The 21,493-nt window shown below is 34.8% G+C and overlaps 1 protein-coding gene across 7 annotated transcripts in view; it reads right to left on the minus strand.

The window, feature by feature from the left end:
• Positions 1-21,493, minus strand: part of Btbd10 (BTB (POZ) domain containing 10) — a 55,897-nt gene that overhangs the window by 20,936 nt on the left and 13,468 nt on the right. For 3 of the 7 annotated variants that reach the window (XM_006508160.3, XM_011241890.2, NM_133700.2), the window contains one exon: positions 15,215-15,372. The exons of 3 other annotated variants lie outside the window; for them this stretch is intronic. In XM_006508160.3, coding sequence (XP_006508223.1) covers positions 15,215-15,315 — 101 coding nt within the window. In that variant the 5' untranslated portion in view covers positions 15,316-15,372. Of the gene's footprint in view, positions 1-10,465; positions 15,167-15,214; positions 15,373-21,493 lie in introns of those variants that run through there. One more of the 7 variants, XM_006508159.4, reaches the window with a different exon arrangement.

Below are 21,493 nucleotides of genomic sequence, written 5' to 3' on the forward strand. Positions count from 1 at the left end.
CTTCGGCTTTTTGAATAAGAGCATTCACTGGCTTACCAAGCCTGACGCTCTGAGTCTGATCCTAGAAACTACATGGTGGAAGGAGTGAAGCATGTCCTGCAAAGCTGTTCTCTCACCTCTGCATGTGAGCACCACAAAAACAACGCATAAGGTTGATGAATGTAATTAAAAATTTAGATTAGATTTTGTCACAAGTTCCTAAAAATATGTAAAATTTTAATAATGAAAATGGAAACAAACAGTAAAAAAAAATTAACAATGAGATTACAATCTAGGTAGGTATAGAAAAGGCAATGGTAGTAGCCAGACCAGAGCCAAGGCAATCCGGAAATGTAGCATGTTAGTAAGTATATCTGACAGTTTACAGTTTAAAAACTATTTTATTGCATATTTTAGAAATAGAAGGTACTTTATGGTTTCACAGAAATAAAGAGTCAGACTCAAACTCTCTTTTAATAGTTACGTAATACTGTGAGTTACTTAATATCTGGAAACAGGTCCTCTATCTGTAAGATGTAAGTTCTAAGATCTATTTACTTTCTATAATCAAGTATAATAACCGGAAGGGCTAGCACAGCTGCTACAATGCACCTTTTAAAAGCTAGCTGTTTAGTTATAAGAGATGAGGAGAGACAAGTTCAAGCTTCCGTTAGTTATACAATACTAGCCAACATGGTAGGAACACTGTAAGCTAAGCCTTGCTTCATCCTAATGTCCTCTTTACACTCTAGTGCTTTCTTTTCACCAAAACCACACTGGTTAAATTGTAATCTTATAATTCCAAAAGCTGATTTAAATCCTGTAGTGACTCAAGGTCATCTTTTTTGTTAGCTTATTAACTATACTGCTTGTTATTTTTGTGGTTTGTTTTACTATGGAAATCAATCACCATCCTGTTATAACAGAGATTACAGGTACAGAAGATAAAGTAGATTTAGTTACTCCTAGAGAAATAAAGGCAGTCTGTTAGCCATTATCAGTCATGTGTTTTTCATAAGCCTTATGAAGAAAAGAATTTTCCACTCTCATGTTCCTTCTAGAAAGGGAGGGGGCAGTTATATTCTTAGAACATAATCATTTTCTTCAAATAGAACCAAGAAATTCTACTACTGGAATAGGAATACCAGAATTTCTGGCTGATTTCTGAAGTAGAAAAAAGGAGTGCTTATTAATAGAAGGATCAGATATGGGGGCGGCAGAACCCTCTATTATTCTCACTGCTAAGTTTTAATCATTTTGAACCACAAGAAAGCAAATTTCCTAAATGTGACCCAGTAATTTAATAGACTGTCCAATCACAACTATGGCTAAAGGCAAACACAGGCTAAATGTTCAGTTTGAATAAGGGCCAGGCAGACTAATTAATTGAAAAAGTGTTTTTACAAGACATCATTTTAATGAGAGAGAGACAGAGAGACAGAGAGACAGAGAGACAGACAGAGACACAGAGAGAGATTGCTAAGTGTTCTACTGAAATATTGCCTTCATTTCTAAACTGATTAGATTTTAAATAAATGCAAGCACTGTCATCACATACAACCATTTTTTCTTTATAAGCCAGAAAGGATGTATGCTGAATCAATCAGCCTTCAAAAATCAGATGTTATAGAAGACAAATTACATTCTCCCCTATTTGATTAAATAACTTTAGATCAGGAAAACACTCTAAAAGACAGAACAGCATGTGTAAGATAAAGAACAAGGACAAGCAAGTTCAAACTCTGCTCCAGGCTGCATCTAAACGGAAGTGCACCTTGTGAACTGATACAGGTGACAAAGAAAGTAGTCCATTCCCAGTACCTGCCTCTGGCCAGGGCAGTGGCAGGACTGCAGTTATTCTCCAGTCCAAATAGCTCCATCCAAAGACTGTAAGAAGCAATATAAATAGAGCTTGATATGATGTGGATCAAATCCAAATATGGCCTCTTGGATGGAATCCACAAAGGAAAATGAAAAGAGAAAATATGGAAGAAAAATGTCTAGCCTTCTCCCAAATTTGATGAAAATTACAAAGCCACAAATGTAATATACACAGTAAGTTGCCCATACACTTTAAAGAAAAATGCAACAATAAATACGTTCCCATTGGTTTAGAGCAAAACTCTCAAAAACAAAATGAGAATACTGACATTTTATGACAAAATGGCAAATTTATTATGAGTATACCTATTCAAAAGACAAAAGGAAGTAATTCTTAAGAAAAAAAAAGCTAAGTAACAATGTGGATCTAATGCAAGGAATGAGAGACCCTGAAAAGAGTAACTCATTGGAAAATATTTTTCTTACTGTTTTAATCTTCTTCTTCGTTTTTTAAAAAAGATTTATTTATTATTCATTGGTACACTGTAGCTGTCTTCAGATGTACCAGAAGAGGGTGTCAGATCTCATTATGGGTGGTTGTGAGCCACCATGTGGTTGCTGGGATTTGAACTCAGGACCTTTGGAAGAGCAGTCAATGCTCTTAACCACTGAGCCATCTCGCCAGCCCTGTTTTAATCCTCTTAAAAGATTAGCATGAACAATAATTCTAGCAATATGGCACATGGTTTATAGCATACATATGAGTACTACAGAACAAAATTGGGATGGAAGAAATGAGGCTTTTATACTACATAAATAGCAGCATATCACTGGACAGCAGGTTAAAGATAATATACTATACATGTTAAAGCAGCTATTCATATAATAAAGACTTTTAGTTAAAATGGTACAAACTAAAGTAAAACAACCCCTATCCCCCTCACATACACACACTTTAGTTTTGGCTAGAACAATAGCTCAGTGGATAAATGTATTTTGCTGTACAAGTATGTGACCTTAAGTTTACATCTCCAGCACACATATAAAAGGCAAGCAGAACAATGTGTCTGAGTGGGGTAGATCTCAAAGTTCCCTGGATGATCAGGTTTGGTAAAGAGATCCTTTTTCAAAAAACAAGGAAGAGAGTGATAGTCAACATCAATCTCTGGCCTCTACAGATCCATGCGTGCAAGCACACACACAATTAGTTGTGGCAAACATACACACACCAGCTAATCCAAAAGATGACAAGAAAAAAAAATGAGAAAATGGAAGGAAGAAAAGAAAATAATACCAAGGTAACAGACATATTCATACATAAATTATCTAAGTATCTTACATGTAAATAAATGATCTACACCATAAAAGACAGAGATTATTTGATAGGACACAGAGCCAAACCTAAGTATTCTGCCTACAAGAAACACACTTTAAATATGAAGGTACAGAGACAAGAATGAAGAAAGGCACTGTGTAAGCATCAGTTCAATGACAGACAACAGCTAAGAAGAAGTTCTTTGCTGATGTTCCATTAAGAACATATCACAACTCAAATGTTTTTCTGCCTCATAACCAGACTCAAATTATACAAAGCAAAAACTGATAAATGAGAAAGAGCTAACCCCACAATTATAAGAGGTTTTTAACACCCTTATGTTATTTTTATATTTACCTACTTGATTGCTTACATACTACAGAACTAAAGATTAAACTCAGCTCCACATTTAAGTGGACATTTCACCTCTGAGCTATACTCTTCCCTACTGCAATATTTAGTAGAGGAAGCAGACAGAAGTCAATTAGAGATTTTAATAACACTATCAACTGTTTTGACCTGACATAGAACACTTCACAGAAGAATATCAGGAAAATCATCGTTTTTATGTGCACACAAACATTTACAATGACAAACCATATTCTAGGCAATAAAGCAAATCTCAATAATCTTAAAAGATTATTAAAGACTTATATAAAATATTTTCTGATTACAACAGAACTAAATTAAAATTCAAAACATTTGGAAAATAAAGATTCAGAAATTAAATAAACACCTTTAGCTAAAAGAATGAAAGGAGAAATTCTAAAATTCAATACACAATAAAACTAAAACTCACCTGACATGTCACAACTCTATGCTATGGCATGATAGTACAGTGGCGCTTAGGGGGCCAGCTTCAGCCCTGACTCCCTATAGCAGTGGTTCTCAATGAGACCTCTAATAAAGAGCAAACTGAAAATGAACTAGAAAACAGAAGAAAAACCAATGAAACAAAGGCTCAGAAGATCAGTAAAGTTGAGAAATGTCCACCCTAGTCACGTGAAAAGAAAGATTCAAATGGCTACTGCCAGAAATGGTGTTCTGAGTCTACTGAAATTAAAAGAATAGTTAATAATAATTTTTAAAAATCCTTCATTCCAAAAAATTCAGCAACCTGGGAAAATTACAAATTCAAACCTGCTGCAGCTCACTCAAGAATGCAGACACACCGAAAAGTTCTATGTGTATTAAGAAAATTTGAATTTATAATTTAAAACATTCCTTCAAAAAACCCTCCAGTTCCAGATGGCTACATGATGAATACTTCAAACAGAAATAATACCAACTTTATGCAACTTTCCCATAAAACTGAAAAGGCAGAACTTTCTAACTCACTTTATAAGGTCAGAATTATTCCAACCAGACCAAAAAGTATCTCAAGAAAACTATAAACTTTACAACAGATATTCTAAGTGATTTTGATAATTATAGTAATACGATGTGAAGATATAATTATACTACCACCTAAATTCAATTTGTCTAAAAACAAAAGACTGTTGCTAGGTATTTGGTCATACTGTGAATCCTGAAATTGTGTTGTTTACTGGAAAAACATGTTTCTAGTTGTGGTGTGGCTCAGCTTTAGCACATACCTTTAATCCCTTTGGTTGAAGTACAGACATACCCTTATTACACACTTACGTAATCCCAAACAATGAAGGTAAAATTAACTTGTAGAAGGAAACACCCATGTTTGAAAATGATGTTTAACTGAGTGGCAGATAAAGCGATGAATCAGAGAAAGATTTGACAGAATGGGATATGCTCAACTCTCATAAGAATAGAGAGAAATATAGACTACTTCAACAAGCATTCAAAAGCAATAAAAGGGAAGAAGTGTATTTTATCAAATGGTTTTATAATAGATAAGCAATGGACATTTCGCTTCTAGAACTGGAAAGAACAACAGGATTCTGGTGTGGACAGTAGTAAACTCAAAATAGACCACAGACATAAACCTAAAACTATAAAACTTTTAGAAACAAAAGGAAAAATTCATATGAGTGAAGTGATGATTGACCACAGAATTAAAAAAACTTGCTCTTCAAGAATCACCATTAAAGAAAAACAAAACCCACTGATAAGAGAAAATAATTCTGAGTTCTCAAGATCATGTACATGAATTAAACTCTCAAAATAAAAACTATATATAGACAAAATGAAATATATGAAATAATATTAAACATTATCAATTATTAAAGAAATACAAATTAAAATGACAATGGATCTCAGAATGGTTAGACAAAAATCTGACCATGGGCCAGCAAAGTGACTCAGCATGTAGAAACATTGGACCTGCTGATCTGAATTTGTTCAAGGATCCCACAAGGTGGTATGAGAGAAACAACTTGAGTTGTCCTCTGACCTTCGCATGCATGCATGCATGAAATAAATATATACTAAGTACTCATTGGGCATGTATATGAAATATAACTCACATATATCTATGGAAGGACTGGTGTGGTATGAGTACATTGGAAACTGTTCTAGAAGACAACTTGTTTTTGAGAAATAAAACGTATACTGGTCATATACCCCAGATACTTAATTTTATTTTATTTTACCTCTGAAAAGATATGAAAACATATATCTATAAAACTTAACCTATATATACAAATATTCTTTTAAGTTTTATTTGTAACCACTCAAATTTGAAAAGTATCTGGGTGTCCATGGACAAGTGGATAAACTATTGTAGTATATTCCTACAGCTGACAAAATTCAATAAAATATGAATATTTTTCACAAGTTATACAAATCATAACAAAGGAAAATCTCAAAATAACTATGCCTAGTGAAAAAGGCAGACATAGTAAATATGTAAAATTCTAGGAAATACAGCAATTGGAAGGGAAGAGAAAAGGGCACTTTGGAAATTTTTGTATGTGAAATATATGGCAATAGACTCATGGTAGTTGAGGTTTTATGGGAACATAAAATATCTAGACTCATCTAACTGTACACCAAAACTGGCTTTTCAGCCACAGAACCTGCATGAGACTACTATACCATGAAGCCATGTTCATTATTCATTATGTGTACATAATCTCAATCTAGTTTTTCCTCATGGTTTTCTCATTGGTCGACATTAAAGCTTTCCCCACCAGCCTACATAGACTCTTGCATACAGCAGTATAGTTCATGGTCTCAGGAACCAAAAGTATTTATCTCAACAATCAGATTAAAGACAGCTACTAAATCAACTGATGACCATCTACAGAGCTCACAAACCACCACTATCCAATAAAGCTATGGCAAACACCCAAATCAGATTCCTCAATCATGAATCCTTCTAGATTGGTTTTTTTACCATTAACTTCTACCACCTCTCACTATTAAAATAAACCCACTTTACATAAAGTCACACTACCTGCCTACATTTACATTTTTATAACTTTAACTTATAATCTCTACTTATTTCTTTATGTAATACTAATTTATCACTTAATTTCAAAGTCATGCAGCAAACTCTTCAAAACTGTTGAAACCTAGGGCTGAGGATATGCCCTACTGGTTAGAGTGTTTACATAGTATGTAGTGAGGACCAAGGCTCAATCCCTAGATCTGGAGCATGGGGTGGGTTTAAGGATTTTACTAATATGATCACACTTAAAAAGCAAGGATCTGTTACATCAAACCTAATCAATACCAACATAGTGTAAATTTATGCACATAACTTGCAAATTTATCTAAATATTCTAATGAATTCTAGTTTATATGGAAGGCAGGTTCCTTAAAGACTGAATAGGAATTTAAGGGCTCAGTTTTGTGGGACTTATTATAGAAAGCTTGGAGTTCAGCCCTTTCAAAGGATTAGAATCTCTAACCATCATGGTGGGGAAGATGGCAGCCGGCAGGCATTCATGGTGCTGAAGCAGTATATGATAGCTTATAACTGATCCATAAGCACCAGGCAGGCAGGCAGGTGAGGGGGTTGGGGGGAAGGAAGCGAGGAGAGAAAGAAAGGGAAGGAGGGACTGACAAGATAAGGGAGAGGGAGAAAGAGAAAATGTCTGGGGTGAGAGAAACTACTGGGAATGGCATAGGCTTTTGAAACCTCATGGCCCACACCCAGTGACACACTTCCCCCAATCCATACTTCCTAATCTTTCCCTAGTTCTACCAACTGTGGACTAAGCATTTAAATACATGAGTCTATGAGGGCCATTTCCATTCAAACCATTAAAAAAAATCAAAATCACAGTCATAATAATCTTTAAAAGATTACAGCAGAACTGAAAGACAATATCTGGAGTATCCTCAAAAGAGAAAAAAAATAAGTGAAAAGAAAATCAGATATAACAAAACTTCAGAAGCTGCTGACATAATAACATTCATATCAGAAAACTGTTAACACACAAACTATATCTACAGTGTGACTGGTGTTCATTTATAGATAATGACCTTATAAAGCAGACAGACTTAGCACAAATATACATGACAGCAATAATTGTTAGTTTGAGGAGTTATCTTACCTATTTTGAATACTTCTGTCTTAGGTTTCTATTGCTATAAAAACACTATGTTCCAAGTAAGGAGAGAAGATTTTATTTGGTTTATACATTCTGATCACAGTTCATCACTAAGGAAAGTCAGGGCAGGAACTCAAGACAAAACCAAAGCAGAAAGCCAGGAAGGAATGCTGCTTACTGTCTGGCTTGCTCAGCGTGCCTTCTCTATGCAACCACAACCAGTGTTGCCTATGTGAACTCAGTCTTCCCACATCAATTACTAATTAAGAAAATGCCCTCAGAGACTTGCCTACTAGCCAACCTAATGGAGGCAATTCCTCAATTGAGGTTCTTCTTCCCAGACAACTATAGCCTTTGTCAAGTTGACAAAAATAAACAAACGATCATTCCCTGGTATATCTTAGTAAGTTTGTGGATTGTAGGTAAGATTTCAGGATATAAATAATAATCTAATCACTTTACTAGTTATCTGAAATCAGAGTCAATTAAGTCCTAGGTCTAATATATGAAGCAAAGCTCAATTTCAGAGTTCATGCTGCTAACCTCAAGTAAGTCTGACTCAAACCAAGTTTAATTTATTTACCAAATTACTCTTCTCTAAATATACAAAAGCAGTTATTATTATAAGAGTCCTTAATAACTGAGACTGGTGGTGGTGGGGTATGGGGGTGTCAGAGGCCATACTACACTGTTGTTTCGTGTCAAGTTTACTGACACTGTACTCACTCTTTCATGCTGATGTTTAAGCCACACAGAGTAATTTAACAGACCTTACATAGACTCTTGAAATTCTTTTATGTTTAGTTCTCTTACCTACTCTACATTCAAGGGTATCTTAATCAAAACTTAAAAGTTCAAATATATTCCAAGAGCACAAGTTATATTAACTATCTAAGAGAAAATTTAAAGTTGGTTTGCTTTTTAAAAACTCATTTCACATTTTCATCTGGTCTTCTTTAAGTTAGTAATCTATTATCCTTCCCATTTCTATTCCAAAATGTTGTGTCTGCAAAATTAGGCCCAGAATCTTTCAGCAGTTCTTATGCTCTTATAAATCTTCAAAGATCACAAGAATTGCCAATAATTTGAAGATCTTGACTGAATGCAGCTCCTCCTCCTATAACTTGTACCTCTACGTTTCTGTGTCCTTAACAATGCTTGCTTTATTGTTACTGTGTTTACAGTGGTCTGCTCTTCCTAAGAAGCTTCCAAGGTAGAGCTGAGGTCTCTCCCTCATTGTTATACTTCCTCCACTAACTTTTTCTCTTAATGTTACAGAAGAAACCCTTCTGAACAGTGTTCCTATTTTCTAATGTCTCAGCTCACTGAACCCCAATATTTCTGATTTTTATAAGGACCTTTAAAAATACTTTACAGCCATTTGCTTCATTTAAAATACTGTGTATATCTTTAATAAGCTCAAGGTGAAATCAGACCAAGGATCTTTTTACTGTCAGAAAATAAAATAAAATAAAAATTACTTTTTTTATTTAACTCCTTAAGACAGTCCTCTTTTTAAAGAAATTTATAGTATGAAACCATGCTAATCTTTTCTACAGCCAAGTTCCAGAACAGCTACAATTGATTAAATGACAAAGTATATATAAAATACTGTGTAGCCAAACTATGCTATAGAAGACCATCACAGAATGTCCATAATTTTTAGATAATGTATCTTATATAACAGAACATCTAACAACTCTGGGAGTCATTTTAAGTGTACATGTGAGATATATACATATGTGTGTGTGTATAAATATTTTCATATGTGCATATATACTCACATCTGGCTAAATATGAAATGCCTAAAACATTTTCTTTTAGAAAATAACATTTCATCTATATGCTTTTCTGTGCTTACCAAATTTATGTAATGAGTATGTATCACTTTCATAATAAGACAAGCAGTATTATCAGAAAAGAACCAGCAGAACTTAAGAAAAGTATTCTACAAAGTGTAAGGTAAGAAGATTAACCTTGAAGTTGTCCTTTTATAATTTTATTATAGTAACAAGCTTATAATATATATGTATCTCAAGATAATTGAATAATCATTCATATTTTTAGGGGCTAGGCAGAAAAATAAATAGAAGATGTTGAGATAAGGAAAAGATATTACAACTATTTACATTAAAATAATTTTAATATTCTGAATATATTAAAAGTCCCTACAAAATAATTGGTAATAAAGGCAGAGTAAAATTTATTAACATTTTAAATTGTGCTAAAATTTCCAAATAAAGCAAGTACTTTCACCTACGAAGAATATCATAGCAAGAGCACTTATCCTGGTTTACAAATTTTTCATCTAGGTTAACATTAAATTCACTAACCCAAAAAACGTGCCTAGCGATCTCTCTCAGCAGCAGCATTTAGTTTTTCTACTCATATCCTGTAGACTAGACAGTCACTTACCCAGTCAGGGCTTCCCTCATTCAAAACAAATTCAGTCTTGTAGAAAAATTACTACATATTAGCAGTTTCATTCTCTTTAATTCATTCCAAAGCAAAATCTCCTTAATTCTATCTTTAGGTAACTATTTCATTTTTCTATCTTGAATTTTATTTTCAATGTATGAAACTGCTTCAAAATTTGTTTCCCTAGCCAAGTTTTGCATTCATAAAATATAATACTAAATATAATGCATTCTCAAGTCACAAGAAATAACAAAGCACCAAACCCATGAAAACAATACTAACATATCCCATTTATTTTAAATGTGCCATTAAACTGAAATCAGAAGTACCATCTTTTACATTTAGAAATGCAAATGACTATTATAAAACAAAGGCCAGCATTTCACTCTCTACCTCTCATATTCATTCTTGTATATACTTATAACCCAGAGATAGCATGTAAGAAATGAATACACACCTTCCTTTAGTGTATGCCAGGGTAGACACACAAAAACAAGAGAAAAATTTTGAAATCAGAGTGTAAAGGGACTCTGCTTTTTCAAACAATGCAGCACTGAAAGCCAGGTCAGCATCCTTGGGCATTACTAGGAAACTTTAGTTCATCTGGTTTTTCCATCATCCTCAAGATTCTTCTGAACAGTCAGAAAATCTTCCAGTCTCCTCCTACCTCACCTGTCCAGACTTCCTTTAGCTTCCCTCTCTCTACTGTGTAATCCTGCTGTTGCAGATATTTAAGCTTTAAATGTTCAGAGATTCAACCCCCTCTAAATATTAATTCAGCTCATTTTCTCACAGACACTGACTCAGCCGTGTGGGTTGTGCAGCACTGACGTTTCTAACCAAACAGCATCGTGTGAGCTGTGATCATCCCACTTCTCCATCCCTGAACAGTGATTGGATATTGTAATTGATAGGCAGGTGGAAGAAAACGCAGGAGATGAGGGCTTAGAGATATGTAGACATGTTGCCAAATGCCATCTGTAAAGCTAATTCCAGCTCTGACAGCTTGCCAGGTTTTAGGAACTAGGATGCAGATAACTCCTTCCTTTCAGTATCACTGTATCCCTTGTAGACAGTAACTCTTTTAAACCACAAGGAAAATACCTGCAACCTAAGGATCCACCCAACTATTCTTTTAAGAACCAAACTTTCTTATTCTAAATTGCTGCTGGAACTATTAAAGGGAAACTGGAAAGCATGCTTTTCATGTAGTGTCCAAAAAAATGAGCATGCGTGCTTCTGGGTGGAAATGAAACCTTGCGGCAAATCTGATATTGGATGCATGTATGCATTTATCTTTAGAAACCTAAGCAGACTGCAGACAGCAGTTTTTACATAGTCATACTGTATGTATTAAATCCAAGAGCTTTTAGTGTCTTTTAGTCAGACATTTTAACATTATATATAAGAGGTGTTAAGGTTTTTTTTTTTTTTAGAATAGTAAAAGATCTCTAATTTGTAATTAAAAAAAAAAAAAGCTGTCATATTTTGGGCCAAGTATACTTCAACTAAAATCACTGTTAACAACTTCAGCAAGCTAGGAAGTTCCTCTACATACATATTAACTATACTAGTTGCATATATGTATATGACATAGAAGCAAAGCTCACTGAATTTAACCTAACTTATTTGTACACAAACTGTAGGTCCACCACAGTATATCTGCATTAAAAAAAAAAAGAACAAGGAAATTTTATATATGCTTGCAATAACAACTGGTTAAAAAAAAAAAAGCCATGGATTTGAAGGAGTCTGGGGAGAGAGATGGGGGAGAATTTCAAAGGAGGAAAAGGAAGGGAGAAAAGCTTTAATTAAATTATAATCTCAAAAATTAGAAAAAAATTGTATTACCTAGAAATGATTGCTACACCAAGCCCTTGACTATTAACAAAAGTCAGTACATTTAAGAGAATAATACTATCACTTTTATAAATCCACAGTATTTGATTATAGCCAAAGAAGGCAGGGGGCATTAAAATAAAAGTATAAAATTATTAAAATATACGTAAAACACAGTAAATTTAACAGGACAACATTTACATTACTTACTAAAATTGCATGAGGAAGACTATGCTCACTATTAATAAACTGCCAGTCTTGCTTGAGGCAACAACATACCTAAATTAAGACTGTATTTCTTTATTACCAGTCTCCCTGTTCTAGAGACAGGCATAAAAGCAGATGCCTGTTGGAAATTCGCAAAAATACTCATTTTCTCATTCCCTTTTGCCTAGAAGGTGAAGAGCAGCTAAAGCTACATAGCCAACTTCTGATTATGAGATAGGACATACCTATCAGAGGATTCTGATCCTGATATTCTTTAGCATCTAAGGTACATCAGGTATCTCTTAACTTCTGGATTTAAATACCAAAGAACAAAACAAAAACCCAACTTAAAAGATAGGGGCTTTTAATCAAATACCAAATAGTCAAGAGTGAAAGGGGGCGGGGTTGGGGGTCGGGAATAGGTAGAGACAGAGTTTAAAAATATCAGCCATGAATTAGTAACCAGTCTGGGTGATAGGAAATGAGTTTATTATACCTGGTCTCTTTGAAATGATAAATTATTAATATTTTAAAGATAAAATTAATGAGAGTCATGTCTATAAGTTAGAGCTTTGTGATTACATATGCTGGATAGTCTTGTGCAAGACTATTAACCTCAGTTGTTTTTTTTTTTTTCAGTCTTATCTAATGGAAACAGTAGTGCTATTCAAAGCTGCTTCCTCAGATCCAGGCCAGGTAATCTCCTAGACACACCCCTTATTCACTCTAATGCTTTAAGCGCCTCAGGACTAGACACCTTATTTCCCACTAACACAGGCTGACAATGACCTTTCCTCTGAACTTCATTTACAAGTCAAGGTCATGATTTATGTGTTCTACAATTTTCTAATTAGTCTTTATATGGATATTTAAGTGTTCTGTAATAATGCCCCCAATATCCTAACATATTTTGAATATTCTCCTGAAATGAAGGCAAGTTTTTTTTTGTTTTGTTTTAAAAATTATAGAATTCTTTCTTTAAAGTATCTTAAGTGAAATTCCTAAAAACACAGGACAAGAAACTTCTCAAAGTAAGCTGTTCTTACTTGGGCATATCTTACATAAATGGGGCTTAATATAAATCTACTCAAAAGGTTTCCTGGCTTTTTCCTTAACATTTAAAAAAATTGTTTATGTGTATGTATGTATGTCTGCATAAGTCTATGTACACCATGATCATGCACATGCAGGTGCCCTCAGAAGCCAAAGGACAGGAGATTTTCTGGGACTGGAGTTTAAAGCAGCTATGAGCTGCCAGATGTAGATGCTAAGAACTGAACTCAGGCAGGTCCTCTCTCGCCCACTAACATTTTGTTGTTTTAAGACAGGTTCTCATATAGCTCCACATAACCTTGATCTCTTGATCCTCTTGACTTTACCCTCCAAATGCCAGGACTACAAGCATATACTACCACATCCAGCTCAAAAGAAATTTAAACTAATTTCTTCCTCTTCCTCCTTCCCCTCTTCCCTTACCCTTGCAAAGCAGAGCCCCAGTTTATAGCTCTAAATGGCCTTGAACTTGAACTTGAAAGATCTGCCTGCTTCTGCCTCCTGGTTCTGCCACTACACTGCCCTGCCTTACAGCTTACCCCAAAATAGCACTAAGAAGTTGCTAATGAAAAGCATAGTAGCAAAGTACTTTTTTAGCATATGCAAAAAGCCCTGTGCTCAATTCCCAACATCACACACAAAAAAATTAAAAATATAGATATTGAAGATATAGAAATAAAAAAGGTTTCTGAAATGAAAACATTACTATAAAATTTTCCACTGAACGCATGAAGCCTTTCTAAAAGCAAACAATGACTCTTCTACCCTTGTCACTTCATTAAATAATGCTCTATTTAGTGCACATCAGCAGGAACAGATCAAGAGTTAGAAAGCATAATACAAAATTCACTTGAAATGTGTGAGTGTGTATATATATATATATATATATATATATATATATATATATATATATGTGTATATATATATATGCATACATACATATATATGCATACATACATATACATACAATATGGTGTAGCTAGCTATAATCCCACAGAGTAGTAAAACTCATATATCTTTAAAGCCTCCCTAATAAGGAGAAGATAATTACCTAGGAAATAAACAAGAGTTTTACTTGAAAGATACACAGAATAAAACAAACCAAAAAATATTTACACTGTGTGCCACGTACTTGTAAATTAAGAAATCAATATCAACTTAAGAGAACACATGAAATTCTACAATCATGCAAGTATCTTCTCAGGAGAGTTAGGAAGTATCAATCACTCACTCATATTTTCTAAATATTTACTTTAAGGTATTCAAATCAGTTTTCTTCTTCTTTCTTTTTTTTTAGTATTACAAAAAGGATATCAAAGTTATGGTATTATTTTCAAGAAAGCATGTATTTGTTATCAGTAGTCAAAAGAACTTTTTAATTTGAGTAAGTTACACTTTCAGTAATATCTTCTACATAATATTTATATAGCAAAATTCTCTATGAAAACATGCTTACATACCTGTGATATGTGGAATTTAATAGCTGTCAGTTAACATATTAAAATATTAGATTACAAAGTATTCTAAATGATTCATTTTACCACAGTACAAAATCAAAGTTAAAAAAAATAACAGACAAGCCTGAACTTTTGAGATCAATTTCATTTCATGCATCAAACTCAAAAAGAACCGGTAGAGGGCTGCAAAGATGAATTTTCTCATTTGATCAGTATGCCCACAGAATACATTTTGCATACTTAAAGATGTACTGAGGCAAGTCCTGACACAAACATATAAACTGTCAACTTAAACCAGCACACATAATATATCTACATAGCAAAATTTATATAGCAAAAACCCAAGAACTAACCTAACTTGCCTGAATTCCAAACTGATCACATTAATAACAGCTCATCATTGAGTCAACTAAAATGTTAACATAAACAAGAGACAAAAGTATTCAAAGAAACAAAAATGCTGAAAAATTAAAAGGAAGAAATGTTTCTCTAGAAGCTATTTCAGGAGAAACACACATGCACAGTGCTTTGTAAATGAGGCCACATCCCGACAGGACTTACCACAATCAAATGAAGCAGTGGTTTTTATAATCAGGTTGTTGAACAGAGCTTTGATATGGGAAATATATATATATATATATTCTACCTACCTTGAATGTTTATAAAGTTTACGAGGTCTACTATGCAATTTCCGATCCCAATTCTCTGGATCACTGGAGTTACTGTCATAGGGATGAGGCCGTCCTGCCATCCCACTTCAAGTTTCCTCACACTACTGCTCTGAAAGCACACATGTAGCACCCATAACCTACATAAAAGAGTAGTGTTGACCTTTAAATCTATTCCATGCAGAATAAAACAGCCATAGAATTTTATATACTAGAGATTACTGTGGTGTACTTGTGATAAAGTGGTTAAGTAGATCACAAAACACTAAACATCAAATGTCACAAATCAGATTAAAATAAACCCCAGAAATCGTTTAAATGTACTTTGCACCTGATATACCAGTAGAGGTCTACAAATTAGTAACTGCTAAATTTACTACCCCTGTGTAACAGGTTAATAATACAGCACTTACAGTGAGCAAGTATACATCACTATCTAAGTAACTCATGCTGTCAAATATCAATCAGTACCCCTAAAACAAAAACAATCCATAGAAGGACTATTTTACATAAAATTTCAGTTGGAATATGTCTTAACTGCCAAAAGTTAAGATGCTTACAAAGCAATTTTTTTTTCTTCTCCAAATTTAGGACCTCGTGGAAGCTAGTCAAGTGCTCCACCACTAAGCTCCCTCAGTGTCACAAAACATCTCAGAACCAAATAACAACGTTATTATTTCCTTAACCAAATTGATGCTGAACAGAAAGTTAATTTTTACTGACAAATGTGTGTATACAGTTATCCTTACAGTGCAATTACCACAAAATTCTGTATCAATGAAACCTATCAATATTTTTTTCTCATATATGAGGCTTATGACTACTAAATCTACCAAAGTTATAAAGAAACCCCAATAGCTTTACATAATATTTAATATTCTCAATCATGTTGCAAGAGTGGCATTATAATCTCATATATAGAACAAAACAACCTCAGAATTTTGGTAATTTTGCTTAAGTTAACAATGTTGAACAGCTGTAGGATCACAAAAACAATGAGAATTTGGTATATAGTCCTGGTCTTGAAAACAGATCAGATTTTACTTACAGGTATTGTGAAACCTCCACAGACTTCCCCACACCACCACCACCATAAAACCAAATGATAAATAAATGTAACTTTTCAAATTGTCTAGCTAAGTTATGTAAATCTGACTAGAACCAGGTTTTCTGACACTGGCTCTAGCATCCTTTCTCTAGCCTCACTTCTGAACTGGATTTGATAGAGAAGTTGTTCACAAAAGTCAAAGACTGGGCAAGATGGTTCCTTGTGTAAAGCACAGATGTAAGTCTTGCAGCCTAATGGGTAGAACTGACTCTGAAGACTGTACTCGGACCTCCACATGCATGAGATGACTCACACACACTCACACACACACACACACACACACACACACACACACACACACACACACACACACTACTACTACTACTACTACTACTACTACTACTACTACCAATAATAATGGCAATTATTATTATCATCTTTTTTCACCAAGTTAAAAAATCTGAAGTCATCCTGGACATCTCACTTTCCCCTATCAAATCTACTTCAAAACTTCTTTTTTGTTGTTGGTTTTTCGAGACAGGGTTTCTCTGTATAGCCCTGGCTGTCCTGGAATTCAATCTATAGACCAGGCTGGCCTCGAACTCAGAAATCCACCTGCCTCTGCCTCCCGAGTGCTGGGATTAAAGGCGTGCACTACCACACCCGGCTCAAAACTTTTTTGATTCCTTCTTTTCCTTTCATCCATAAAGCTGCTGCTGCCTCCATTCTGAACCAACCTTTTCGTCTATCAATAATCCTCTTGGTTAGTCTCCTTACCACCATTTAATGGAACATTTGCTTCAATGAATTTAAAAAAACAAAACTGACCAAACAAACAAACAAACAAACAAACCTTTCTAAAAAACATTTCATGGCTTTCCAATTCCTATACCTAAACTGCTTAAAGTTCCTTCAAAAATTGGCACTTGAATCCCAAATATCCAATGTCACAGCAGACAAATTAAAGTGTACTATTGTTGAAGCTTCAAAAGCAATTATTGGAGTACTGAAAAGAATTTCTACAAAATACATCCCTGTTCATATTTAAAGACAACAGAAATGGTCTATGTTCCAAATAACTTAGAAATACTCTATTACAGAGGCTGGACCTGTTGGTTAAGTCTGTACACATTTTTTAGGAGACTACCAAGAGTCAACTGGGAGAAAGGTGATTCAATGACTTTTACATTCCTATCTCTTGGATGGATACTGTTATGTAGAGAGGAGGTTAAAATGTTATAACAGAAACCTCAAAAACAACTCTAACAGTAAATATGTGTTCCCTGGGACACTATTTCCAGGTAGTATGAATTAATGACAATGACCCAAAGAAGAACATTAAAAAAAAAACAACAACAACAAAATAAAAAGTGTAAGGAGACAACTTACTGTTATCACTATCAGTGAGCTAACAAGTTCATATGTTTCCTTCTACTTAGTAAACAGCCCTACTTTATCTTGTTTGTATATTATGAAGAAATTTTAGAGCTAAGATTAAAATCCAATTTAACCAAAGCCCCATGATCTTCTCTAATGTACCCAGCTGCATATATAGGAATTAATGTTTGCTCCTTATTACCAGCAGATGTACCTTTAAACCTCAGCCCTCTTGTGTCTTATGTATTCTTTATCTCTGTAGGCTCAGTTTAGACAGGTTGCTACATGAGAGATTTTCTATTAATGTGAAATTATGGGGGGGGGGGGCGCACGTGTGCGCATAGATGCACATGTACACACATATGTAGGTGCACACGCACCTGTATGCACATGACTGTGGAAGACAGAGGTTGATGTGAATTTCCTTCAATTGTTCTCCGCCTCATCTTTAGAGACAGTTTCTCATTGTATTCACTGACAGGATAGACTGACAGGTCAGTGAACTCTGAAAATTCAGCTTCTAGTGCACTAGTGTTATAGCCACATGCTCCTATTCCTGCCATTTCACATGTATGAAAGAGATGTGAATTCAGGTCCTCATGCTTTCACAGCACGAAACTTATCAATTAGGACATCTCCCCAGTGCCTATTTTTGTCCTTCAAACTAGAAATTAAAGTGTAGTGAATATTAGAGAGAAAGATCTTTTATGCAGGAGAAAGTAATGAAGGCTGTAGGTAATGGTGCTCTGGGAGTCATGTAATGAAAGGAGGAAACTGGATTCCTGCAAGCTATCTTGACACCTACACACACACACACACACCCCAAACAGAAATCCAAAGAACAAAAACTAATTTGTTTAATAAATGTAGTTGGGTAAGCTTCTTTATAGAAAGCAACAATTTAAACCTGGAAAGACTATTTTTAAGAGCCTGTTTAAAACGGGCTGGAGAATGGCTCAGTGGTTAAGAACACTGGTTAGATTCCAGCACCAACCTGTCACCAATGGATTACAAGCATCTATAACTTCAGTTCCAGGGAATCAATGTCCTTTTCTAGCTTCCATGTCACCAGGCACCCAAGTGTTACACAAACATGCATGCAGGCAAAACATTCATACACATAAATTTTTTTAAAAAATTAAGCCTATTTAAAACTAGAAAAAAATCTCAAAATCAAATCGCAGTGAAAGAAAAGGAACAGAGCCTGAGTTCAGCTACAAGATTTTCTGCTTAGATTCTTCTATTTCACTCTCAAATAGGGTGAATAAAAACCAAGAAGCCATGCAGCTCAACATGGAAGAGAATTCTCAACACTGCAAGTGCAGGTAGAAATTTAAAGCATATATAATGAAATTGAGGGGAAAACATGAAAAGGTAAAGACCCAAAATCTGAGTATAAACTTTGTTTAGATCATTGGTTTATTGTAAATTCTACATGCAGGGGAGATAGACCTGGATAATCCCAATAATATCCCCCCCCAAAAAAATGTAGACCACAGAAGAATCTTCACTAGGAAGAATCTACCCTCCAAAGTTGCATAACACAAGATCTATGATTTGATATTTCTTAACTTGTTGTATTCCTTAATCGTATATAACACAAGCAGCAGAAAACTGACACCTTTACTGTTAGGATGTTAATGAACAGAGACCACTAGCAACTAAGCTGGAAACAAAGGGTTTATTTCCCACTCACCACCCGCTCCCCCCAAAAAGGACACAGAAAAGGTGAATTAAAAAATCTGACTATAATCTTTGTCCAAATTCTTAGCTAACATCAAATAACAATAGGTACAGGAAGAAATTTCTTCCACAGACTTGCTCCCAGATCTGAAGCCAATGAGAAAGAAACTTTAAAAGGGAAGAACTGGCCTGACAGAACTACTATACAGTACAGGGGAGGTAAGTCTGCCTGACTCCAGGCTAAATAGTTGTCATTAGAACAACAACCCTTATGAGAATACCTTAACAGCCAAATTTCAACTAAAAATTGTAGCATGCCAAGAAACATGACAATAAAGAGGATATGATAAAAACCCGACTCCATGTGGACCCAGATGCTGTGTTCCAAACTTCAAAGCACTCTTTATGACTATATTCAAACAAAGGCTCACAGACCCAAAGATCTGAGAGAAGAATCTTGATGAGTAGCAAAAGGAATCTCCGGAGATAAATGACAAGTATCAAAAGTAAAATGAAAAGTCAGCTTGAGCTAAGAAGAACACTAAAATGAGAAATTAGACAGTGTTAGAGCAGATGGCAAAGAGAAATGAGCAGTGCTGCAAAGAGCTGGGATACATCTAATAACATACATAACACATTAAGTATTTGGAGCCACTACTGTCACACATGAACTATTATTAAAAGCTTTAGAGAAGCCAGATTTAAAAGAATGTCTGGAAATATCAAGTAGAAATCAAGGGGAAATTTAGTTTCCGTTGTATTCTTTCTTATACTATTTGAATTTTCTAATAATGGTTTATATAATGATAAATTAACAACATCTGGTAAATAAAGTATTTAGAAGTGGCTTTGTCATAGAAATTTTCTTTAATAGAATTTTTCTTCTTTAATAGCTGCCTAAGTATAATCCTGTTTTGTTTATGTACAATGATTAACACATATAGACTAGCAAAATGTTTCTGCCATTTGTCCCTCAAATACTTCAAGATCCTTGAGGACAAAAACAAAGTATAATTTATGTTTGTCCCCATGGCTTAGTACAATTTACTGTAACCTGAATATAGCTTTTATAAAATGTTCTAATTAAGTAATTATGACGAAAGAACCCAAAGGGCATGTATTATGATCCACTAATGCAGAGGAAATACAAAGTATAAATATTTATAAGACTTCTTTATAGTGGCTTATCTTAAAAGAGAATTATAATACAACTGAACCTACAATTCAGTCATGGCAAAGAGCACTGATGGAAAAAAATTATAATTCAATTTAAATCTAATGACAATACCTGCACATAAGCATTATAAACCAAAAAAGGAAAAATAGGGCTTTGGATTTAGCTCATTCTTGTCTGAGTTCTATCTTCACACACACACACACACACACACACACACACACAGAGGAGCAGAGGGAGAGACAGAGGAAGAGAGATAGATATGTAGGGTGGATTTAGCTCATTCTTGTCTGAGTTCTATCTTCACACACACACACACACACACACACACACACACACACACACACACACACACACACACACACAGAGAGGAGCAGAGGGAGAGACAGAGGAAGAGAGATAGATATGTAGGGTGGAAAGTAAGTATAAATCCTCTGAAAATGTTTTTAAAGATATCAAATAGCAGCCGGGCGTGGTGGTACACACCTTTAATCCCAGCATTTGGGAGGCAGAGGCAGGCGGATTTCTGAGTTCAAGGCCAGCCTGGTCTACAGAGTGAGTTCCAGGACAGCCAGGGCTACACAGAGAAACCCTGTCTCAAACCCCCCCCCCCGACCCCCCAAAAGAAAAAACCCAAAAAAACAACAAAAAAAGATATCAAATAGCCCTAGGTTTCCCCAATATCCCTCAAAGATGGTTGCCTACTTCACACAGAAGCCCTTTCAAATATCAAATTGAGAATTTATTCAATTTCAATTCAAATAAGAAAAGTTTATTCTTTTCTGATTTGTTGCAATCAAAGTAAGAGTTTATTTTTACAGTGCAAGGGATCAAAGCTAAGGTGTGTGTGTGTGTGTGTGTGTGTGTGTGTGTGTGTGTGTGTGTGTGTGTGTGTGTTTTTCCTGGTATAAAGGGGGTTTATTTGGGGGAAGAGATGGGAGTGAGGGGCTAGAGATGGGGTAGAGGCAGACAGACGGGA

The sequence above is a fragment of the Mus musculus genome, chromosome 7 (assembly GCF_000001635.26).
Source record: "Mus musculus strain C57BL/6J chromosome 7, GRCm38.p6 C57BL/6J".
Lineage (NCBI taxonomy): Eukaryota > Metazoa > Chordata > Mammalia > Rodentia > Muridae > Mus > Mus musculus.